Source organism: Kogia breviceps, chromosome 1, assembly GCF_026419965.1.
Source record: "Kogia breviceps isolate mKogBre1 chromosome 1, mKogBre1 haplotype 1, whole genome shotgun sequence".
Lineage (NCBI taxonomy): Eukaryota > Metazoa > Chordata > Mammalia > Artiodactyla > Physeteridae > Kogia > Kogia breviceps.
The window spans coordinates 163,901,778-163,926,491 of record NC_081310.1 but is presented as its reverse complement, the minus strand read 5'-3'; the positions used below and the strand labels follow the sequence as shown (position 1 = coordinate 163,926,491).

Genomic DNA, 24,714 nt, shown 5'->3' with positions numbered 1-24,714 from the left:
ACCTGGCCGTGCAACTGACCACTCTGGATTCCTCCCCTTCCTTGGGGCGCTGAGATGGTGCTCAGGGCACTGCACACCTCCCACCTCCATGCCCTTTGCTCACTGTGCTTGCTCTGCCTGGAATGTTCTTCCTCATGTCTCCACCTGAAGATCCCCCCAACCCCGTCCCACTATTCCAAGGTAAGGGTGGTCATCCTCTGACAACTGTCAGGCTCTGTTGAAAGGGCTTCTTGGAGCTTCTGTTCATGCTTGAAAGCAGGGGCTGTGTCTTAATAATAGAATCCAATATTGATTAGGTTGTGGAGTTGATAATCCATTATCTCATTGGAAACAGTAGGCATTATTACTTCCGTTTTATAGATGAGGGAACTGAAGTTCAGAAAGGGTTGCTGATTTGTCCAAGGACAAAGACTTGAACAGAGAAGAGTTGAATCCACATGCCCGACTCCAAACTTAGTGCACTTTCCTTGTCTGCACAATCATCCCGGGAACAGGCAGTAAACACCCTCTGGGTGCCAGGTTCTGTGCTAAGTGACCACAACACTGGAGACAGAAGCCACGTCCAGGCACTGTGCCCCTCTGCTGGTGTCTGTTTACAGAAGGGTTGTGATACTGGAATTTAGGACACACAGAGGACCTGCCACTTGTCCCTAAAAGGCACCATCTTTTAGGGTCATCCCAGAGCTCCAGCTTGTTGAGAGCCTTTGGGATCCTGGCTCTTTTGCCTACTCTTTCTTCTCTGCCTCCCAGCTTCGTCTATCCACAAATATGAGCACTGGACCTCTCCAACCTCATCCAAGTCGCCAATAAACAATCAATCAGATCAGGGCCATGGAAAGAGCTGTGGGGTGTGTCACCCCAGACCACCTGCTCGGACACAACCTGGGCATAAGAGATTGCCACATAATTAAGTCTCATCAGGTCCTGAGCATCCCAGCCAGCCTTGGCGAGACCTCCCAGGTTTCCTACACATAGATTGGGAGTGGCGGCCCTGTGCACCTGAGGCAGATGAAGTCACCCGGGGTCAGGGCTGTGTGGGGTTTGCCCTTGCATGTCCGGCACTCAGCACGGCGCCTGGCACTCAGTGGGTACCCAATGAAGGCTTGTTGAATGGAGGAGTGGATGACTTCTTATTATTGAACAGTTTTGGCCCCACCTGATACTTCCTTCTCATCCTAAATGGGAATGTCCTGGTCAGCCCCTGTCTTCAGCCCTTTTCACATTTATCTTACTACTGCTGTGACCTTGATTTGTGCCCATAAGGACAAATAGCTCCCAGTATATATTCAACCTGTGACTTTCTCCTCATCTGCAAGTCCTCATCCATCCAGCTCCCCATCTCTATACCCCCTTCATCTCCATCCATCCAATAAACGTATTGAACTCCTCCCACAGGAGTTACTTCAGGGTAACCAATCAGAAATAGTCCCTGCCTGAATGGAGCTTTCATTCTTCTAGCAAACAGACACCAAGTGCACAATCACATAAAAACACTTGTTAGAAGTGCAGTAAAGCAGAAGCACTACTTTATTTTATCAGAGTAAACTAAGTGGTACCTGGTTCATCGTGTGTGTGTGTGTGTGTGTGTGTGAGGGAATGCTTCCTGAAGGAAGTGACATTTAAGCCAAGAGCTGCATTGTCACAAAAGCCAAGGAGTGAGTGTATTTCAAGAAGGGTGGAAGCAATGGCTTCACATGCTGCTGAATTAACTTCAGGGAGATTTTTGAGATGATTTGGCATAAACCAGACTGGACTGGGTAGAGGAGTGAGTGAAAGATGAGGAGGTAAAGGCAGCAATGTAGCTAACTTGAGAAACTTGTCTGGGAGCAGAGGAAAGATGTCAGGGTGGTAGCTATGAAGGATGTAGATCTGAGAGAATCTTTGAAATTTTTTTAAATTATTTTTTTAAGATGGGAGAAACTTAAGCGTGTTAAATGCTGCTAGAAAGGAGCCATAGAGGTAATAGAGGATATACATCGAGATAAAGGCAGGAAGGGAGGGTTCGACCCATCTATCATTCCTCCACTTAAGAAATATTACTGAGCAGCTGTCGTGTGCCAGGCACTTTGAAAAAGGCTGACAAGGTACTTGCTTTTACGGAACTTATTTTTTTTTTAGGGAGGAAGGCAAGAAATAAGTAAATAAGATAATTTCAGCGAATGGTAAGTGTGATGAGGAGATAAAATGGGGTGATGTAATGGAGGGGTGCAATCAGGAAAGGGTGATGTAACAGAGCCCTGGGTGCTGCAGGGGTGGTGCAGCTGCCAGATGGCCCGGGGGAGCTGAGCCGTCAGGGGAAGCCAGGGTTCAGTGAGGGGGGGAAGTGTGGGGAAGGGAATGGTGGGGGAAGAGGAGGAAGGACGCAGGGAGTTTGCTGATGAGGAGGACTAGTTCCAGAGGAGCCTGGGAGACGGTGAAGAGTGTTAGAGGGTGGATGACCTTGGGGCTACCCTGTAGGTCATGACTCCACATCCGGCCCTGGGTGACCCTGGGTGCTCAGACTCAACATTACGAACCACAAACCCATCTCCTTCCCACCAAATCTGCTTCTGACTCCCCAGTCTTGAGGGTGCGGCCACCATTCTCCTGTTCACCGGTGACTGGCAGCCTGAGATGTGACAGACTGCTCCCTCTCCTCCTCTGATACAGAGGGCTGGGCCCAAACTGGTAAGAGTGGAAGGGCTCCCAAATCAAGACCCTCCTGCTCTACTGCTGCATATCTTCCCCATCTTTCCTGCCCCTCCTCCAGGAGTTTACCTCCATCCCCTCACCCCACCCCCACCCCCACCCCACAGATTCCTTCTCTGCATGCTCTCCCTGCTGGTAGGGAGCTCCTGGTCCAATGAGGAAATGGGACATGAGTCTGGAAGGGACACCCAGTAGACTGGGGAGGCTGGAACCCCAGGGGCAGCAGTGTGGCCTTGCTTTGGGAATCAGGAATGAAAGTCTAGCTGGGCTGGCGGGGGCACGGGTGAGGGCTATGCCTGCCTGCCTCAGTCCTCACTTCCTTACATCATGTCCCTTGGGATGGATGCCTTCTGAGCTCTGCCTGGCCCACCACCACCACGGTGTCCCTTCCTTTCTTCTCTGCCTGAGCCCTAGACACCCGCAGAGTGAGCTGCTAACTCTGGGCAGCCGTGGGCTGTTCAGTCCTTCTCCCTGTGACCTATGAGCCACGTTAAGGGCATTGGCGATTATCCTTCAAGCCACAGGCAACCCCATCCAGAACTGGTGTGGGTCAGATTAGGGTGCTGGTGGGGTGTCTGATGGGTGGGATGGGGGAGGAGGACATGAAGGAGGTGCGATCAGAGCCTGGTCACCTGCCCACCTGCAGTCTTGGGCTCCTCTTCAGGCTAGTTTCTGCCAAAGCCCCTTCTTCTGCACGGCCTGAGGAACAGGGGACTTTGTCCAGATAGGGGATAAGTCCAGATGGGAGTAAGAACTGGCTGGGAGGAAGTTGGGTTCTGTCAACACCTGGGACTGTGTCTCCCCTTTGGAGAACAGGCGTGGGAGTGTGCTCTGGCTGTGTAGCTGACAAATAAGAAGGCAGCGCTCTTGAGGAAGCAGATGGTGCATCCACACGACGCCTGTGGCGGCTTGGCTGTCTTACTCGCTGGTGGTGCAGCAGGCTCCAGCCCTGAGCAAGATCCCAGGGCGCAGAAGCGTGGAGCGGGGGCACTGCAGCAGATGGCAGCCCTGGCACGTCTCGGGCAGCAGGTGAGCGGACATTGACCCCTGAGGCCCCCAGCCCTCAGTCCCAGTAGTGGGTCCCACCTCAGGACAGGGCCCCTCCTGTTGCCCCGTCTCCTTCAGAAGACAGGGAGCAGCACCCCCTCAGCTCCCCACCCTGGCTCCTCGTGTCCCTGTCTGTTCCTCCTCCATCTGTGTCCTTCGAGCCCCTTGAGGTCGGGGGCGGTGTGTTTTCTCTTTCTCCCAGTGCCCCGCACAGGGCTCAGCAGCACTGTGGGTGTTTACCTGGGCTATTTGTTGAAATAAAATAAACTGATGGAGGTGATTGGAGGTAGGAGGCCAGGGCCCTTTCAGCCCCTGAGCACCCCCAGACCCCACTGGGACAGGACCCTGGTCTACACATTCTGCCTCTCACCCCCCAACCCTGCCACCCCCGCCAGCATGGGGCTCTGCAAATGTTTGCTGAGCACATGACAGGTGCAAAGCACATGGGGTCACTGGAGATGGGGTCCTCCCAGGAAGCTATGTTTCTTAAAAGGGGGCTTGGACAGCTTGGCTGGGGATAGTGCAAGGCACTGAGGCTGGGCTGGGCCTCACGGTGAAGCGGTTTAGCTGCAGGTAAGTCAGCGAAATCTTCCCAGAGCGGGGCAGGGAAAGTGGGGGGAGGGCTTCCCTGGTGGCGCAGTGGTTGAGAATCCGCCTGCTGATGCAGGGAACACGGGTTCGTGCCCCGGTCCGGGAAGATCCCACATGCCGTGGAGCGGCTGGGCCCGTGAGCCATGGCCGCTGAGCCTGCGCGTCCGGAGCCTGTGCTCCACAACGGGAGAGGCCACAACAGTGAGAGGCCCGCGTATCGAAAAAAAAAAAAAAGAAAAAAAAAAAAAAAGAAAGTGGGAGAAGGAGAGGCACGGAGACAACTTTGCACCCTGCCTGCGGTTTGCCGTGTGGCCTGCAGGACGTGACACTCCCATTCTGGGCCTTGGGCTCCCCAACTGCCTCAGGAGGGGTGGGCTGGTGATTTCTTGGGTGATAGTGGCGGACTCCCTCTGGGAGCCCGGGGAGCGGGGGTTGGGGTAGTGCCTGAGGTGCTGTCCCCGTTCTCTGGAGTTCCTGAGTGTCCTCTGCTGTCCCCTGGACGGTGATTGATGGCCCAGGCAGCTTCTCTGCCCGAGCTGCTGCAGTTCCTGAGAATGTGTATTAATATTAATTGGGGCTAATTAGTTGGATAAATCAATCTGCCCCCAGAGAGCAGCTGCCCCTCCCTGGTTGATGAGGGGGAAATCTGGGCTAATGGGGTTGCTGCGGCGAATCCGTGTGATGGAGCAGATTCCTGTGTGCGTGGGGAGGCCGCATCTGTGTGCAGTGGTGGGTTTAGGTTCCTTTACTGCAAACACCAGGGTCTGCTTGTGTGTGCCTCCTGCTGGCGTTTTATTGTGTGCTGGATGGGTGTGTGTCTGGCTGTACGCTGCTTGGGTTTGGTTACGGGCCTTGGTGTATGTGCCTGGCTGGGTGTGTACGTGTTACTGATTGGCATGTATTCATCTAGGTATGTACGGCTGGCTTGGGTCTGCATGTTTGGCTGAGTGTGTACACATGGGGTAGTGTGTCTGATGTGTGAGGAAGTCTGAGTCTGGGTGTGTCTGGGCATCTGGTTGATGTATGTGTGGGTGTCTGGGATAGGTAGTTATTGGCTGGGTACCTGGAGGGGCTTGTCTGATTGGCTGCAGGAGTGTAAAGGGTTTGGGGTGAGGTTACCCATGGTGTCTCCAGCCTTCCCTCAAGGCCTCTTGGCTCTCAGCACCTTATTCTCTTCCCAACATAGCTACACATGTCTGTCCTGGGCACCTTCCCAATCAGGTCACTCCTCTGCCAGGGTTACCCTCAAGGCCTCAGATGACCAGCTTTCTGACCCACGCAGGTGGGAGGCTGAAACACAGGTCAAACCCTCACAGGATTCAAACAAATCCAATTCATTTCCATTTAGGAATATTTCACAAAGGCTTCCCCTGGGTCTTGCCTCTGCTGGACCCTGGGGACAGATTCATTATACAGATGAATCTGACATCTGACCCAGGCTTGCCTTAAAGAGGCTTCCGGTCTGGGTGGGGTGTGATGGAAACAGAGCTGTGCAGACCACGAGGGGAGGCAGCTCAGCTGAGGGTGGAGAAGGCCAGATGCCCAGGGAGCTGTGGGGCTCAGCGGGAGAGGTGATCTCTTCTGTCTGGAGAGGGCTGGTGGGGAAGGCTTCACAGAGAGGTGGTGTTGGAACTAAGCCTTGCAGGACGTGTAGGAGTTTTCCAAAAGGAGGAAGAAACAGGAAAGGCAGTACCAGAGAGAGAAAAGCCTGAGATAAGGCAGTGTTTCTATAGAATACTTAGAAAATAATATTTGTAGGGTCCACTGGCTGAAGGCTGCTGCCTAGGAGGCTCTGGTCACCTCAGGTGGAAACTGGCCACCCTGACAGTTGAGGGGTTTTATGACATTAAACATATTTAACAACCACTTTGGAAATATGAATAATAAATCAATCTACTAAAAACTTCAAAATATATTTTCTTTGATTTTCAAACCACACGTGGAGGCAGGACCAGCTCAGCGTGGAGAAGGCCCGACGTCCCTGGACCTGTGGGGCCTGGCAGGACAGGGTGATCTCTTCTACACTATTGGGCGGGCCAAAAAGTGCCTTCAGTTTTTTAAGTAAAAATAAAAGCCACATTTTTCATTTTCACCAGGAACTTTATTGAACGACGTAGTCACCCTTTTGTTCCACTACCTTCTGCCATTTTTCAGGCAACTTCATAATTCCATCTTCCCAAAACTTTTTATCTTTTTCAGCAAAGAACTGTTCCAGGTGCCTTTTACACTCTTCCAGGGAATTGAAATTTTTTCCACGAAGAGAATTTTGTGAAGACCAAAATAAATGGAAATCCGAAGGTGCAACGTCTGGTGAATACGGCGGATGAATCAGAACTTCCCAGCCAAGCTGTAACAGTTTTTGCCTGGTCATCAAAGAGACATGAAGTCTTGGGCTTTCCTGGTGGCGCAGTGGTTAAGAATCCACCGGCCAATGCAGGGGACACGGGTTCGAGCCCTGGTCTGGGAAGATCCCACGTTGCCGCAGAGCAACTAAGCCCGAGCACCACAACTACTGAGCTTGCGTGCCACAACTCCTGAAGCCCACGTGCCTAGAGCCTGTGCTCTGCAGCAAGAGAAGCCACTGCAGTTAGAAGCCCGCGCACTGCAACGAAAAGGAGCTCCCACTTGCCACAACTAGAGAAAGTCTGCACACAGCAACGAAGACCCAATGCAGCCAAAAATAAATAAATAAAATAATAAATTTATTTTAAACAAAAGAAACATGCGGTCTTGCATTATCCTGATGGAAGATTATGCGTTTTCTGTTGACTAATTCTGGATGCTTTTCGACAAGTGCCCCTTTCAGTTGGTCTAATTGGGAGCAGTACTTGTTGGAATGAATCGTTTGGTTTTCCGGAAGGAGCTCACAATAGAGGACACCCTTCCAATCCCACCATATACACAACATCACCTTCTTTGGTTGAAGACTGGCCTTTGGTGTGGTTGGTGATGGTTCATCTTGCTTACCCCATGATCTCTTCTGTTCCACATTATTGTACAGTATACACTTTTCATTGCCCGTCACAATTCGTTTTAAAAATGGAAGATTTTCATGACGTTTCAGTAGAGACTTGCATGCGGAAATATGGTCAAGAAAGGTTTTTTCGCTTAACTTATGTCAACCCAAACATCAAAGCAATGAACATAGCCAAGCTGGTGCAAATGATTTTCAACGCTTGATTTGGATATTTTGAGTATGTCAGCTATCTCTCACGTGGTATAACGTTGATTGTTCTCAATTATTGTTTTGATTTGATCACTATCAACTTCAACTGGTCTACCCAACTATGGAGCATCGTCCAGCGAGGAATCTCCAGTACTAGACTTCACAAACCACTTTTGACGTGTTCGATCAGTCACAGCACCTTCTCCATACACTGCACAAATCTTTTTGTGCATTTCAGTTGTGTTTTTACCTTTCTTGAAATAATAAAACGTAATATTGCCGAAAATGTTGCTTTTTTCTTCCATCTTCAATATTAAAATGACTACACAAAAATTCACCAGTTTTGGTAAGTCTTTTTTTAAATGCAGGATGATTTGACAGCTGTCACATACAATCTAACAAAATTGTTTCAAATGAAGTTAAAGACAACTAAGTGCTACTAGAGCCATCTTACGGAAAAAAACAAAAGAACATTTTTGGCCCACCCAGTATATACTAAAGTGGCTTAAAAGCAATATAAGTTGAGGTTCAATTCTTTCATCAGATTATTCTAATAATTTCCAAATAATTTGTTGATTTTTAGAAAATTTGTGGGGATTGTCTGATGTGGCTGTCATCTTTTGAAGATGTCCCTATCTTTCAAAGCTCTCTCAATGAGTCATTAGGTGACTTGCAGTCATTAAGTAGAGACTTTCTCTCAACACCAATGCATCCATTCTTGGGCTGAGTCTAGCTCAGCTTTCTGCTGAAACAGTAGCAGTGACACTCACAATTCCTAGGTCTTCTAATGCCCTCCGAGATTTTATATATTCCAGTGTCTCTGTTGTCAACTAAGTCATAAAACTGTTATTAGAATGTCATATAAATTACATCGAACCTGATTTTACAGGCCTTGGGAGAACCTGTGTAACATGGTGGTTAAGAATGTGGTAGTTAAGAGAGTGCTGGGCTGCCTGTGTTTGAATCCTGACTCTGATGCTTACATTTAAAATAATTTCTCTGTGCCTTAACCTCTTCATCTCTACAATGGAGTGATGATTATAATTACAGTACACAGTAAGTTAATAAATGTTTACAGTGGGTACACAGCAAGCACTATCTAAGTGATAGTTCTCATTTTAGCAATAAAACTAATGTTGTCCTTGCTGAGTGGGCTTTTAGTGAGTTTCAGTGAATTTATTCTAGTAGATTTGTTCCATTCATCAGGGTTGGTGAAAAGCTTCCTCGGGCCCTTGAAAGCCCCCCACCCCAGCACTGGCAGAGGAGCAGTCCCAGCAGAGGCCTGCAGGGCTCCCGTTTGTGTCTCCTGGCCTGCTCTCCCCACCTCTCCCCAGTTTCCCCAGAGGCTGCCATTTTCACCAGTGGCCACACAAGGACAGCTGCAGGGGATCGCTAGCCTCAGGGGTCCAGATGGATGCCGGGCACTTGCCCTCAGGGTGCCACCAGGGGTGCCACCTCTCCAGGTAGCTATGTGGGAGTCAGGGTTGGCGTTCAGTCTTGATGGAGTGCCCGTGGACCGGCGAGTACTGGGTGGTCCCTGGTGGGGCTGGTGGGGCTCCTCAGGACTGGGGAGAGCAGGGCAAGGGATGAGCACAGGCTGGCCCTCCGTGGCCCCCGAGGGAGTCAGAGGCTATACCTAGAGGAGCCCTTTACTTGCTGGGCCGCAAAGAGAGGATGCAATCCCAGGGGAGGGGCTAGGGCAGCTGGGGTAGTGCAGTGCTCAGGGCAGTGGCTCTTTGCTAAGTGACTCAGAAGGATTTCAATATTTTTTAGGCACGGAGGGTGCAGCTGTTGAGGTGCATTCTAGCCAAATGCTCGCTCTGTCCAGAGTGATGCATATCCGGGCCCTCCTGAAACTTCTTGTGTTACCGACCAGGGCTCTTGGCTTTCCCCAATCAATAGAAATTGACTAGAGGCCAGACAAGAAATGCAGGCAAGGCTTTATTGGGGCCCTACTGTAGTGGGGGGAGCGAGAACAAACAGCAGGTTCCCTTGCTTGCTCGCTCCCCGAAGGGGGGCAAGCTTGTTTCTTATATGGGGTGAGGGTAGGAGTGTGTCCAGGGGTCGGGCCAGAGGGTGGCTTAGGTGGTCTGCCCACCCCTTAGGTGGTGTCGTGTGCAGGGGGCATGCGCATACCCTGCTTTTGCTCCCGACACCCTGTTTTTGCTCCAGGTTCTTCAAAAGTGGCAGTTGGGTTTTTGGTCTCTTTGTATCTTTTGGGTCCAGAATTTGCCCCAACTGCGCATGTATCCAGTCACTTTTAGTCCCATACAGTTTCTTTGTATTTTGTTGCTGGAGGAGAGGTGTGTCCAGGTGCAAGCACTGCGGCATAGCAGCAAAGGGTCCCAGGTCCCAGCCTGTCTCACTTGTGGCAAACAGGCTGGGGAGCTCTGAGCTGAGGCACAGAGATGGCAAAATGGCACAGTGAACAGAAGGATTGGGCAGCAGTATACAGAAGGGGAATAAGCAAGAAGAGGCTGGTGAGATGGGCCCACCGGGACCCAGGCAGAGAAAGGGCCTAGTGCAGTGCCTGGCACCCAGGCCCTTTATTCTGAGGGCAACTGGGACCTGTAGTCAGATTTGGGTTTTATAAGTTCTGGAAAGGATCACCCAGGCTGTAGTGAAGAGGCTACGCTGGAGGGGTAGAGTCTAGAGGCAGCGAGGTCAGTGAGGAGGCTGTAAGAAAACTGAGAGACAGGGAAGGTTCTAGGCAGGAAGGAGTCCGAGGAGTCAGAGGTGGGAGATTTGAAGGAGGCAGGACCACCTATTGGCATTGTGTGTGGATAAGAGAATGGTCACTGGGGCTGCACAGGCCGGTGTGAATCCAGATCCCTGGGTAAACAGCTCTCTGTGCTTCAGTGTCTTCTGCTGTAAAATGAGAAAATAACATGACCTACCTCCTAGGGTTGTTGTGAGGAGTAATATGAACTATTATATGTAAAATGCTTGGAATGGGGCCTGGCACGTATGAAGTGTTTTAACACCTCTATCTTACATGTGATTGTGTTAGCATTTATCAATCCATGGTCAGAACTTGGGTCTGTCAATATTATGACATAGTATGAGTGTGTTTCGTGTTTGGTAATTGCAATCATTGTTGCTTTTGTTGTGGTCATCCATTTACAATGCTTGGTGTCAGTTTATTTATCTCTTGTAAAAATAAAATACAGTATGTGTGTGTGTGAAAAAAAAAAAGAACTTGGGTCTGAGGATCCAGGGTGATCTTGAGGTTCACTGCGTTGCTGACACAAGCATCAGTTGGGAATCTTATGGAAGAAGAACAGGTTTGACAGAATAATGATGAGTCCTGGATGACTGTGGGTCCGTGGGTGGGTACATGGGTCTGAGGCCTGGTGGGTGGTGGGCCTGGACTGGAGAAATGGGGAGATCTGGGCACTGTGGGGCCCATGTGGCCGCTGAGGTTGCCTGGGGAAGGTGGACAGGTAAGGAGAGAGGAGGGCCAGAAGAGACTGAGCTGGAATTGCTGGAGAACAGGGGAAAGTCAGGGGAGTTGAGGACAGGGAGAGTTTCCAGAAGGAAGGTGTCTCAGAGTCAGATGCTGCAGAGGAGAGTAAGATGAGGACTAGGAAGAATCCAAGAAGCCTTGGAGCCCCCAACCTCCCAAGAAAACCCCTTTCTCTCCCCTGCTCCCCTCCAGGACCAAGAAAGCTCCATCCAACCCACACTCCAGCTTGCCAGCAGCAGGGTCTCAGCTGGGACCATGGAGGGCAAAGGGAGACAGCTTCGCCTTCTTGAGTGCCCGCTGTGTGACAGGTCCTTGTCACGTCACCCTTGCCCCTGACCGGAGTCCTGAGGGCTGATTCAGGCCCTCCCTCACACCCTGAAGGGCTGAGCTTAGAGCAGCTGGGGGGCTTGTCTGTGCTCACCTGCATGGCTGACTCCTGATTGACTTCTGGTCCTTTCCTCTCTGAGGAGACCTAGGCCATGGGAGGGGAGCTGACCAGTGCTGCGGTCAAGGCTGGCTCCCAGCTCTCCTGCCACCCACGCTGGATCTTGCCCTTCCCCAAGGTCAGACCAGCAGGGGAGGGAGGACTGGAGAAGAAGGAAAGGTGGAATGCCGGGCTGAGTCCTGAAGGCAAACCTCACAGAACTGAGCCTCACTTTCCGTAACCACTGTGTCCCAAGATGTACCTGTAGAGTCACTAACACTCCACTGGTGTCCCTGCTGGATAGCGGTACGAGGAGGGGGGCAGGCTTTCTCTGTGCCGGGCCCTGGGCTGGACTCTGGGGAGGCAGACACAGAAGAGGACACCTGTGTCCCTGTAGGGCTTTCATGCCAACCGGTAGACAGACCCACAGATGTCTTTAATGCTAAGGATGAGCATAGGAACATGTGATGAGCACACTGTGTCCACTGGAGTACGTGGGCATGATGTTGAGTGTGTGTGGGGCCCTGAGTGGAGCAGTATGACATATGCCCGCCCCCCAACTCCACAGGAGCCAGAGCCGGACCCCAAGCCCATTCCTGGAGCTGCCCCAGGAGAAGCTGGCCCAGAAGCTGCGGCCTGACAAGCTGAGTCTGGAGAGCATCCTCTGCAGCTACATAGAGGGGGTGGCGGTCGGGGTCAGGGCCCAACCCCGGGGCTCTGGGTGGAGTGGGGGATGTCACCCGTCGTTGTTCTGCTTAGAGGAGTTGGGGGACGGGGTGACCCTGTGGCGCCGCAGCCAGCTTGGGAGGTGACTCGTGCCACAGTCTTCTGTCACTTTTGCTCTGAGTCGGGGTGGGCAGAGGGGATGGGGTGACTCAGTGCCCTGTGCCTGGCCACCCCCTGAGCCCCCCTCTGGTCTCTCTCAGTGCTGCTCAGGCACTGAAAGTGCACCAGGAGGTGAACTGCCTGACAGATGTCCTGGGGGAATGTGAGGAACAACTGCAGGCATCGAAGAAGATGAAGAAGAGGGAGTGAGGCCTTCTCTGCGGGGTCCCCATCAGCCTCAAGGGTACCTATGACTGCATGGTGAGCCCTGGGGGTACACGTGCATGTATACACATGAGCATCCGAGTGTGTGACATTGGGCAAGTTACTTAATCGAGGCTGTACAGTTAGAAAGTGGCCAACTGGGAAACCAAACCAGCGGTCGGGCTCCCAAACCCCATCTCTTTTTTTTTTTTTTGCCGTACCCGGGCCTCTCGCTGTCATAGCCTCTCCCGTTGTGGAGCACAGGCTCCGGACGCGCAGGCTCAGCGGCCATGGCTCACGGGCCCAGCCGCTCCGCGGCATGTGGGATCTTCCCGGACCGGGGCACGAACCCATGTCCCCTGCATCAGCAGGCGGACTCTCAACCACTGCGCCACCAGGGAAACCCCAAACCCCATCTCTTAACCACCGTGCTCTTCTGCCATCTGTGAATCCTTCTAAGGGTGCAGCACTTGTGTCTCAGAGGGCAAGAGAATGCATGTGAGCGTGAGTGGAGTGGGGATGAGAGTCTGTCCGCTGGCTGATTCCTCCCTGACCCCCAGGGGCTGGAGTTCATGTCACTTCCCTGCAGGGCCATGACTCGATGTGTGGCCTGGCCCAGTTCCTGGAGAAGCCGGTGGCCAAGGATGGGGTCATAGTGAAAGGGCTCAAGGCCCGGGTAGCTATTCCCTTTGTTAAGACCAACATCCCCCAGACACTGCTCAGTTCTCTGCAACAGGCAGCCCAGGGCAGGGGCTGAGCCCATGACGAAGAAGCAGCTGAGAGTCCAGACTCAGGGCTGACGGTGAGGTGAGGGCCAGTCACGCAGACCTCGGGACCGAGGTTCTTGGGCAAATCTTCTCTGCCCTCTGAGCCTCAACTTCCTCATCTGACAACACGTGGGTGGACTCCATGCTCCCCAAGGGCCCTCAGGTCCCAGGGTTCTGAAAAGTTGCATCTCTGTTTCTATTCCAGCTTCTCTCTGCACCCCACTCAGCTATTGGTGTATCTATTTCTATCTGCTTTTGGAACCTGTTCCTAGTTCTGCTAGCAGAGCTGTGGGCTCCTTGATCCTTATTTGAGGAGTCGTGGTTGGTCTCTCTTGCAGCAGCAGCCCCTCACCTCAGCTGAAGGGACACCAGGAGGTTTCCGGCCCCCCGGGTGGAGCTCACCAGCCCTGGGGGTGACTCTGAGGGAGGTTGGCCTCTCTATGGGCAGGCCAGTCTTCTCCAGTTAAACCTTCCCCTCCCAGCCCCTTTTCTTCTGCTTCCCTCAGCTTTGATTGCAGCAACCCCATCCATGCACAGATTCAACCCTTTGAACTTAAAGAAGACACCTGGGGGCTCCTCAGGGGGTCAGGGAGCTCTCCTGGCAGGAGGGAGTTCCATCCTGGGCATCGGTACCAACACTGGTGGCAGTGTCTGCATTCCAGCCAGCTTTTGTGGTGTCTGTGGCCTCCGGACCACAGGATACCGCCTCAGGTACTTGGTGGTGGGTTCCTTCAGCCCAGCCTGGGGGAACTAGGGGTCTGGTCCACACATCAACCCTCATTAGCTCAGTACTAGGGGAAGTGAGTGAAGGTAGGAGGGCTTCAAATAACTCCTGCCTCAGCCACAGCTAAACACACCATGTTTGGTATGGGTGGCAGTGGAATAGACTGTCCACTCATTCATTACTTCATTAATTAGTTGGTCTGTATACGCATCCATCTACCTACCCTTCCCCTTACTCATACATCAACCCATCCATTTATCCATCTATAACAATTCCTCATCCATTCATCCACCCATGCAGCCATCATCCCAGTCTCTATCCATCAAGCAATTTCACCATTCATCTGTCATTTAATTTATTGGACAATGACAGACACTGTACTAGGTACTTGGGATGCATCAGTGAACAAAATGGACAAATATCCCAGCCCTTGAAGAACTTACACACATCCTTCCTTCCATTCGTTCATTCATTCATCCATTCATCCATTTATCTCTCCATCCATCCACTCAACTGGCCATCAATCAATCCATATTTGCCTCCATTCATCCATCCACCCACCTCTCCATATGTATTTCCATTAATCTTTCCATCTATCTTGCATTCATCCGTACATCTATCCACCCCTCCATCTATCTTTCAACCCCACTCTGAGTACCGACACTGTGTGGGCCCTGTAATGGGGACACAGAACACTCTCAGACCTAGCCCCTGGCCCTATTGTGCTCTTAGAATTCTGAATGGCTTAGTCAGAAAGTGATCGAGGCTCTAAGAGAGGGTCAAATCTTGTGGGAACTTACAGGAAGAAGCTGACATTTTCTTCAACAGAGATTTATTAAAAGCCTAGATTTTAAACTTTCAGAGGCAGGTCAAAGGCAGGGAAGGCTTCCTGGAGGAGGCAGCATTTGAGCTTGGATTTTTAAAAGTTAATTAATTAAATTATTTATTTATTTATTTATTTTTGGCTGTGTTGGGTCTTCGTTGCTTCACGTGGGCTTTCCCCAGCTGCGGCAAGTGCAGGCCATTCTTTGTTGCTGGCGCAGGCTCCTCATTGTAGTGGCCTCTCCCATTGTGGACCACAGGCCCTAGGTGCATGGGCTTCAGTAGTTGTGGCATATGGGCTTCAGTAGTTGTGGCACATGGGCTCAGTAGCTGTGGCTCATGGACTCCAGAGCACAGGCTCAGCAGCTGTGGCACACGGGCTTAGTTGCTCCGCAACACGTGGGATCCTCCTGGACCAGGGATCGAACCTGTGTCCCCTGCATTGGCAGGCAGATTCTTAACCACTGAGCCACCAGGGAAGTCCCTTGAGCTTGGTTTTGAAGGATGGACATGCAGAGCTGGAGTGGCATCTAGAAGGCTGTAATTGTGTAAGCAGCCTATTTTACCTGGAGCAATATGGGTGTGTGGAAAGTCTAGAAGGGGAAGTTATGGAAGGAGTTGATATTTTAGAGCCTTGAAGGGCAGTCAAAGAGCTCAGATTTATGCTGTGGGCAGTAGAAATTCATGGGAGGGTTTGAAATAGTTCCCATTCTTGTGTGCTGGGTCCCCGGGGAGTGCACTGGCTGGGTGCTCAAGCCTCTTTGGCGCCCAAGTCCTTCCCTTCAGGTGCTGAGCTGGGCTCTGGGTGGGCGGGGTTTTGCAGCTACTCAGGAGTTGCCTCTGCTGTCAAGGGCAGGAAATCAGGTGAGGTCTTGTCCGCCTCTGGCCACATCCATTCAAAGGCAAACCTGCCTGCCTTTCTCCAAGGACATTTCACTTGTCCTGTATCTCAGACAGACTGGCCCCACTCGTGATCAAGGAATCTGGGAGAAGGTTCTGAGTGGCTCCCTAGTCCAGTGACTCTTGCCCCACTGAGAGGTGCTTCCTGTTCTTTAGCTTTAACCTCTCCTACCGGTCTCTTGATGTTCTGCCCCAGATGAGCGTCTCCTTTCAGGTACCAGAGTCGCTTTAGCCAGTCTGCCGACTCCACCCGTCCTCAACCCCTGACCCAGGTTGGCCCCAGGGCCTCTTCCTTTTGCCCTGATCATGGCCCTGGGTCCCACCCTCCGAGGCCAGGCAGTGGGGGTCTCCAGAGCAGAAAGGATGCGGTGTACCTGCCTCCCTCCACCCCCTCTGTGCAGCAACCACAGCAGCTGGCCCCATGGCCCGGGATGTGAAGAGCCTGGTGCTGTGCCTGCGAGCGCTGCTGACTGAAGATGTGCACCCGCTGGACCCCACCGTGCCCCCCTGCCCTTCAGGGAAGAGGTGAGCCAGGTGGGGGGCAGGCCTGGAGGGCTCCCTCCCCCCGCCCCTCATTCCTCATTGGCGGGTCTGCTGTCTGACCATCCCCTGTGAAGCCCTCCTTTCTCAGCCCAGGGTGCAGTGAGCAGGAAGCCCACAAGCTCAATCAGTCAGCTGGATGCCCGCTGCTTTGGCTTCCCTGCCACCCTGAGCCATAGAAGGTATTACCCCCAGAGAGGGAGGGACTCCAGCATCATATACCCAACACACACAGACAGCGTACTCAGCAAGTGTGCTTTAGAGAGCCTGGTATCCAGTGAAGCTGGGCCTTTAGGCCTCTAGGTAACCCTGGCCAAGTCACATCTCCTCTCTAGGCCTCAGTCTCCACACTGGTACAATGAAGAGGTTGGATCAGAAGACTGATGGGGTGGAGGTGGGAACAGGGTGGGCCCCACCCTGTGAGGAAGGCATCCCCCTTCGGTGGTGGGGATTCTGGGGCTCAGGCCTATGATTCCCATAGCCGGGGTTTCTGTTGCCTCCATCAAATGGCTGTAAGGAGAGCTCTGTCCTCGAAATCCCCCCTCCCCCACCTCCCATGATCCTCCCTGCCCTGCCTCCCCTTTGAGAATTGCTGGGCCAGTGTCCTCACCCCCGTGAGCCTCAGGTTTCTACCACACCGGGTGGCTGTGAAAGTTAAATGAGCTCACAGTAAAGCACTTGGCAAGGGGCTGGGTCACAGCTAAATAGGCAGCTCGAATTCTGCCTCATCTCTGTGTGGGGTGAGGGAGTGGGCATGGCACGAAGGCTTCTCACGCCCTGCTGAGGGGCTGAGGCGCATGGAGGTGAGGGGTGATGTGGTACCCTCTCTCTAAACCCTGAGGGATACAGAGAGAACACAGGGCAGGGCAGGAGGAGCTCCAGGCCCTGACTCGGCCTCTGTCTCCCCAGGTCATCCTCTCCTCTAACTCCCGTGCAGTGTGCCTTCTTACACCTGTACGGCGGGGGTCTGTTTGCTGATGGAGGGGCCACTCTTCTGGAGAAGCTGTACGTCTGCTGGGACTCAGATATGGGGCATGGCAGAAATGGGGAGGGGGCTGGTGGCAACTTGAGCCCTAGGAGGGGAGCTGCGGACCTGGGCTGGGGGGATGCCTCTGGCTAATTGTGTGACCTTATGCAGCGAGTCACCCACTCAGGCCCCGTCTTTAGGATGCACACATTCCAGGGGTGGTGCTGGTGGGAACAGAGTGTCTCTTTGGGTCTGACCTCCCTCGCTGGCTTATCTGGCTTATCTACCGAGGGGAAGCTGGGCGGTGGGAGCCAGCTGGTGGCTGAAGGCTGTAGCTGACCAGCTCTGTGTCTGTGGTTCCTCAGTAAGGGGGACGCTGTGGACCCCAACATGAAGGACGTGTTCAGCCAGCTCCGCCTGCCAGACCCGCTCAAGTGTTTCTTGGTCTGGATGCTGAAGTACACAGTGAGTGTGGGCCCAGAGCGGGAGGGACTCAGGGGGGAAGGGGCCCAGAGAGGACAGGGACTCAGAAAGGGGAGGGGGATCCCAGGGGGGTGAGGTCGGGTCAGAGAGGAAGAGGAGGCCCAGAGAATGTGGTGGTTCAGAGAAGGGCTCAACGGGAGAGGAACTGAAAGAGGGGGGGTGGGGCCAAAAGAGAGGAGTGCTCTCAGAGAGGGGAGGGGGCTTCAGAGAGGCTCAGCGAGGGGCAGTTTCAGTGAGAGGGAAGGGGATTTAGAGCGGGTGGGACCTAGAGGGGGCCCAGGGCTTGGTGTGGTGGTCAGGGGCTTAGGGACAAGCAGAGCAGAGTTGCTCTTCCTGGACCCCCGTCCCGGGCAGGCTGGCGTTGCCCTGTGGTTTCTGAAGTCGGTCTCCCCCTCTCTCCCCACCTCTGGGAGCCCCGGACTGCCAGAATTTGTAAGAGATTCATGGAGTGGGGTGAGTAGTCGAGTCTCCTCAGGTCCAGCTCACAAGGGTTTTGCATGGGAATTGGATGAGGGTCACGTGGCCGGGAGGGGCTTGCCTGCTGGGGGACAGGGCTGTTTAGACTTTGGGATCTAAGTAGGGTTTTAGAGTCATGCCTGACATGGGGTTAGATTTAGACTTTTGGGTGTGGTTGGGACCGGGCCTGGGGTTAGATTTGGAGTTGAGCTCTGAGTGCGTGCTAGAATTGGGTTAAGCTGGGATAAAGGTTGGGCCTGAGTTGAGGTTAGGTTTGGGTTTGGGTTTGGGTTAAGGTTGGAACTGGGGTGGGGATGTGGCTGGGAGAAGAGGCTGGTTTGGGCTTGGCCTTTCTGTTGGGCTTGGCCTGGTGTGCTTGGAGTTGAGGTGCTGTTTGGAATTGGGGCTGGAGCAGCCTGAGGGCTGACCTGGGGCCTCGCAGTTTAGGCGAGGGGACCTGTGGTTTTGAGGGGGACTGTGGGTCCCTTTGGCTGGCGGTGGTGGTAGGACTCGGCTCAGGGGATGTGTAATTGGACAGGCAAGTTTTCTTGGCCAGGGGACAAGATACAGGGTGATTCCCTGTATCATGTCCCCATTTGTATGGAAAGGAGTCCTCCCGTGCTGACCTTTGGACTTCTCAGTCTTCCCCATTCCCCAAGGACACCCAAGAAACTGTGAGAGCAGCACGCAGCAGTGGAGGCGATGTATGCCGGCGGAGACCTTGAGGGACTGCCGGAGCAGGGGCAGCAGACACCCGAGTGATGACAGGAGTAGCCCAACAGGGGGTAGATCTCTGTCTTGGCCAGCAGGGCATGGCCAGCTGCACCAGGATGGTGGCCTAGGAGGTTAATGCAGTCTGCCTCCCTGGGGCCAGGTTGATGCATTGACCCCAAATCACTGTAGCTTCAGACTCCCCTTCCCATCCCTTCGCCTTGGCCCCTGGGAAGACCCTGACGTCCCCCCGTCCTGCCCCCATCTCAGTCTGCATCTCACAGCCTGGGAATTCTTCCTGGTGTTTAAGCTGACTCAGCCTGGCAACACCTGACCTTGTCCTGAAAACACTGACCTCTGCCAGTCTTACCCCTCCTTCCCACCACTCTCCCTGCAGGAATATCAGCAAGAGTTCATAGCCAAGTGGATGTCCCTGGACCTGGACATGTTGCTGGCACCAGCTCTGGAGACCCTGCCTTCTATATTGGCTATCCTGTCATGGCATCAAGTGAGAGGGCACTGAGTCTTGGCGGGGGTGGGGTGGGTTGAGACTAGGAGTCCAGGACCTTTGAGTCCTGCCACAGCCTCCGTGGCCTTGACCTCTGATGCTATTCACTATTTTTAAAGTTTTTCTTAAGTTGAGAAAAAATTCAGATTACATAAATTCACCATTTAAAGCATACAACTCAGTGGTTTTTTAGTATATTCAGAATAGTTCCAGAACATTTTCATCATCCTGAAAAGAAACCCTGTACCTGTTAGCACTCACTCCCAATTTCCATTCACTTTTTTTTTTTCTGTTTTCTTTTGGCCACGTCCTGCAGCTTGTGGGGTCTTAGTTCCCGGGCCAGGGATCGAACCCGTGGCCTCTGCAGTGGAAGCGTGGAGCCCTAACCACTGGACCACCAGGGAATTCCCTCCATTCACTTTTTAAATGAACTTTACTGGAGTATAATTTACATGCAATAAAATTCACCAATTTTGAGTAACGTGATGAATTTTAACAAATGTATATATACATGTATAACCACCACCATAATCAAAATATAGACTATTTCCATCATCCTCCAAATTTCCCTCATGTCCTGTTGCAGTTCACCCCACCCCTACCTCCAGCAACCACTGGTCCGCCTTCTGTCACTATGGTTTTGCCTCTTCTAGGATTTCATATAAATGGAATCATGAGGTATGAGGCTTGGGGGGGTCTGACTTCTTTCTCTTAGCATATCCATTCACTCTTTTTTAAAAAATATATTACATTTTTAAAATTTATTTATTTATTTATTTAGGCTGCACTGGGTCTTAGTTGCAGCATGTGGGTGGGATCTCCCTTGCCGCATGTGGGATCTTTTAGTTGCAGCATACAGACTTCTTAGTTGCGGCATGCATGTGGGATCTAGTTCCCCGACCAGGGATTGAACCCGGGCCCCCTGCATTGGGAACGCAGAGTCTCACCCACTGGACCACCAGGGAAATCCCCAAATGTTACGTTTTTATTTTTATTTATTTTTTGGCCCCATGGCATTTGGGATCTTAGTTTCCTGACCAGGGATTGAACCCGTGCCCCTTGCAGTGGAAGCGCAGAGTCTTAACCACTGGACCGCCAGGGAAGTCCCCCCCATTCACTCTTAACATGCTTTCTGCTGCTTCACTTACAAAGGTGGCCTCAGCCCAGCTCACCTGCAAATGCAAGCCTCAGCACAGGGCAGCAACCCATCCCCAGCACAGGTGCAGGTCTCAGAGGTGATACCATGCAATGCAAACCCACCTCAAGCCTGGAGTCCTCTCCTTTGGGTTCCCCCACGTGGCTGCCCAAAGGCACATCCCACACCTGGCTCTGCTCTAGTGTCCTCTGTCCACCTCACTGCTGCTTTGATGCTCACTCCCTGCACATAGCTGGCTGCTGGGAGGAGCTGCCTTTTCAACTCAGGATTGCATTGCGCACTCCAGCCCTCTTGGAGCCCCATGTACTGGAGGGCATGGCTGAACCCTCTGCCTCCCACTAGCTGTGTACGTGTGTACCTGTCTGCCACCTCGGTTTCCCATTTGTACATGCGGGATAGTAATCCCCATCTCACAGGGTGGAGAGGAGTCAAAGACTCAGCAACACAGAGAGGGGAGCACGGTGCCTGGCACTTGAGTAAGGCTTTGCAGAGCGGATTCTTTTTAAAAAAAATTGTATTGGAGTGCAGTTGATTTCAATGTTGTGTTAGCTTCAGGTGTACAGCAAAGTGAATAAGTTATATATATATAATAATAATCAGTCATACATATATCCACTCTTATAGATTCTTTTCCCATATAGGCCATTACAGAGTACTGAATAGAGTTCTCTGTGCTATACAGCAGCTTCTTATTAGTTATCTATTTTATATATAGTAGTGTGTATATGTCAATCCCAATCTCCCAATTTATCCCTGCCGCCCCCATCCCCTGGTGACCATAAGTTTGTTTTCTACATTCGTGACTATACCTCTGTTTTGTAGATAAGTTCATTTGTATCCTTTTTTTTAAAGATTCCACATATAAATGATATCATATGATGTCTTTCTGTATCTGACTTACCTCACTCAGTATGACAGTCTCTAGGTCCATCCATGTTGCTACAAATGGCATTATTTCATTCTTTTTATGGCTGAGTAATACTCCATTGTATATATGTGCCACATCTTCTTTATCCATTCATCTGTTGATGGACACTTAGGTTGCCATGTCCTGGTTATCGTAAATAGAGCTTTAATGAACATTTTGGTACATGACTCTTTTTGAATTATGGTTTTCTCAGGGTATATGCTCAGTAGTGGAATTGCTGGGTCGTATGGTAGTTCTATTTGTAGTTTTTAAAGGAACCTCCATACTGTTCTCCATAGTGGCTGTATCAATTTACATTCCCACCAGCAGTGCAAGAGGGTTCCCTTTTCTCCACACCCTCTCCAGCATTTATTGTTCGTAGATTTTTTTTTTTTTTTTTTTTGCGGTATGCGGGCCTCTCACTGTTGTGGCTTCTCCCGTTGCGGAGCACAGGCTCCGGACGTGCAGGCCTAGCGGCCATGGCTCACGGGCTTAGTTGCTCCGCGGCATGTGGGATCTTCCCGGACCAGGGCACGAACCCGTGTCTCCTGCATCGGCAGGCGGATTCTCAACCACTGCGCCACCAGGGAAGCTCTGTTCGTAGATTTTTTGATGATGGCCATTCTGACTGGTGTGAGGTGATATCTCATTGTAGTTTTGATTTGCATTTCTCTAATGATTAGTGATGTTGGGCATCTTTTCATGTGCTTTTTGGCCATCTGTGCAGAGCAGATTCTGATTTTCTCCTTCCCTCCACTGAGGGGAGCAGGAGACAGCTGTCAGGCCAACTCCCTGCTGCAGTTCCAAGAAGGACCCTGAGGGAGTGCTCACCCACATTCTTTCCCACTGAGTCTTTTCTGAGCAGATAATTTTCTGGGCTTACCTGGATCTTCCTACAGGTAGATCTTCCTACTTGGCCATGTACAACATCCTGAATTTCCCTGCCGGTGTGGCGCCCATCACCACCGTGATGCTACAGGATGAGGAGGAACTGGCCTTCTACAGGGGCTACTACAGAGATTGTTCCGACAAAAATTTCCAGGAGGTCACTTTCCCTCTCTGCCTCTCTCGCTGTTGGGGTGGGGCCGTTCATTCCTTTACGACGTCGGATGCAGTTTCACCCCATCCCTGAGGACACACTATTTGACCTCCAAGTCAACCTCTGTCCTTGTCAGGGGAGAATACTTTGCAAAAGCAGTGGTTTCCTTAACACTTCCGTAGGGAAAGTCGATCCCAGAGGCAGGGTAGGTGGAGGAGGGTGAAGGTCCCTGGTTAGGAGCTTACTGTGTAACTGAACTGGACACTGCCCCTCTCTGGGCCTCAGTTTCTTCCCCAGGAAAATGGGATTTAAAACATCTACCTTGGCTTCCCTGGTGGTGCAGTGGTTGAGAGTCCGCCTGCCGATGCGGGGGACGCGGGTTCGTGCCCTGGTCCGGGAGGATCCCGTGTGCCGCGGAGCGGCTGAGCCCGTGGGCCATGGCCGCTGGGCCTGCGCGTCCGGAGCCTGTGCTCCGCAACGGGAGAGGCCGCAGCAGTGGGAGGCCCGCATACCGCAAAAAAACAAAACAAAACAAAAAAAAACCCAAACATCTACCTTGTGGGTTTGTGCTAAAGTTTAAATGGAAAAAGAGTGAGGCAATTAACATAATGCCTTGTATGTAGGAAGTGTTCAATAAATGCTACTATTACTAATTCAGAGAGGGCTTCACAAAGGAAATATTTCCATGGACCTATTTAATTCATGGTCTAAAATAACAACCCTGACTTGGGTGAGAGAGAGGAAGAGAGAGAGGGAAAGAGAGAGACTGGCTCTGAAAAGTATGCATGTGTCTGAGTCAGACATTAAGTAACTTATTTTTTCTGGAAATTGATTTTAGTGCTAGAGTTACCCAGTGGAACTGCTGACCTGAATTCTGAGAAGATAACAATAATGATACTATCTAATGTGTTTTGAGCTCTTACTCTGTTCCAAGAGCTGTTTAAAAGTGCTGTATATATATTAAATCATTAAATCCCATAACTGTCCTGTGAGGTTTGGCAAATGAGGAAATGGAAGCACAGACAAGTTAAGGGACTTGACCAAAGCCACACACCCAGCTGAAGTGAAGAAGTCAGGACTTGAAGCCACGTGACCTGGCTCCAGAGACAAAGGCAAGTAAGGGCTTATATGATATCGTCATAAAGCAATGAGAACATGTTTGAATGCCTACAAGTATGCTTGGATTTCATGGCAGGGACTCAGGCTCAGCCCCTATGTTCCTGGGCCTGTGTTTGGGGTCAAGGCACCCCTTTCATTACAGAAGTGTAATGACACTCTGGGTCAGGGATTTGCACATTTTTCTTTCCTTTGCTGAGAACACTGGGGTGGATACTCGGTTTTCTATTTCATCCTTATAGTCAGCTCTCTATACAGGGAGCAAGTTTTATATCTTAACCCTGGAGAATTGTAGCCAAAGCAGAACTGTTTTCCCAGGTTTCGCTGAGAGCTGAGGAAGCCTGGAAATCTAAGATCCAGGACATCTCTACCTTAACATAGACTGGGGGTGAGATATTTGGATTAATGCACACCTAAAGGTGGTGAGGAAGGCTGGACAAAGGGTCTGTGAGCAGGAAGCAGGCTCTGAGTCCACAGACCCTCTCTCTATGCAGGTGGTGAGAGGATCTGTGGGGCTTTCGGCGGCTGTGTAGTGCACCGCTTTGCCATGGGAAGAGGAACTGTGTCTCCGGTTCATGAAGGAGGTGGAGGCCTTGGTCAAGAAGCAAAGGGAATCCAAGTGACAAGACACTCCTTCTCCTGGAGGCCTTTCTACATCCTCACCTAAGTCTGCTCTCGATGTCCCTTCCTTCTCATGAATACCAGATCTGCCTCATTTCTCCTCCTCCTGGAAGCCCACCAGAGTTTTCCTTTGTTATCCCTCTGCATGTCTGCTCAATACAGACGCCCCAGATTATCCCAAGATAGGGAGCAGGATGAAGTGCTTAATAAACATTTTGACTGGCCAGCCTCGTGATCTCTGGTCTAGGTGGGGAGGTGGGGCTGTAGCCTCTGGGTTGTCTTCTGCCTCCAGCTGCTCTCCTCCAGCTCAGTCCCCAAGATGCTGTCCCACATTGCAGCAGAGGGGAAGGAGCCCCAAACTGAGGGGTTGGAGACCTGGGTCCAAGTCTTGGCTCTGCTACTGGCTTGCTGTGCAATGCTAGGCAAGTTACTTCCCCTCTCTGGACCTCAGTTTTCTCATCTACAAATTGAGGGGGTTAGATTTGATGAGGTCCGTGGTACTTGCCAGTACTTGACTATTAGTGAGCTGTGATTCCTAGGCACTTCTTTGATCAAGAACTTGCCATGGCTCCCACTGCTTTCTAGA

At 51.8% G+C, this 24,714-nt stretch overlaps 1 protein-coding gene across 6 annotated transcripts; it reads left to right on the top strand.

Moving 5' to 3' along the window:
• Positions 1–2,137: 2,137 nt before the first annotated feature.
• On the top strand, positions 2,138–24,352 carry LOC136792222 (fatty-acid amide hydrolase 1-like). Of its 6 annotated transcripts, none has more exons than XR_010835697.1 (7): positions 3,566–3,717; positions 16,026–16,149; positions 17,074–17,169; positions 17,497–17,596; positions 19,179–19,289; positions 23,385–23,503; positions 24,002–24,352. XR_010835697.1 is itself a non-coding variant. In XM_067008329.1 (6 exons), exons 2-6 carry the CDS (start codon positions 3,568–3,570, stop codon positions 18,188–18,190), a joined length of 762 nt encoding a protein of 253 aa, XP_066864430.1. In that variant the 5' UTR covers positions 2,138–2,162; positions 3,505–3,567; the 3' UTR covers positions 18,191–19,289. The 6 variants fall into 6 exon arrangements, 3 of the variants coding, with proteins under 3 accessions (XP_066864430.1, XP_066864426.1, XP_066864439.1); XR_010835699.1 differs by having other exon boundaries at positions 3,630–3,717; positions 23,385–23,507; positions 24,002–24,051; XM_067008329.1 differs by lacking the exons at positions 23,385–23,503; positions 24,002–24,352 and adding an exon at positions 2,138–2,162 and having other exon boundaries at positions 3,505–3,717; positions 15,956–16,149; positions 17,969–19,289.
• Positions 24,353–24,714: the final 362 nt, after the last annotated feature.

Excerpts from the sequence above, each read along its gene's own strand:
- LOC136792222 (XM_067008329.1), top strand. The coding sequence starts at position 3,568 with ATGGTGCATCCACACGACGCCTGTGGCGGCTTGGCTGTCTTACTCGCT. Across the intron at positions 17,170-17,496 it reads GCCACTCTTCTGGAGAAGCT|TAAGGGGGACGCTGTGGACC; the intron begins GTACGTCTGCTG and ends GTGGTTCCTCAG. Across the intron at positions 17,597-17,968 it reads TCTGGATGCTGAAGTACACA|GCTGGCGTTGCCCTGTGGTT; the intron begins GTGAGTGTGGGC and ends CGTCCCGGGCAG.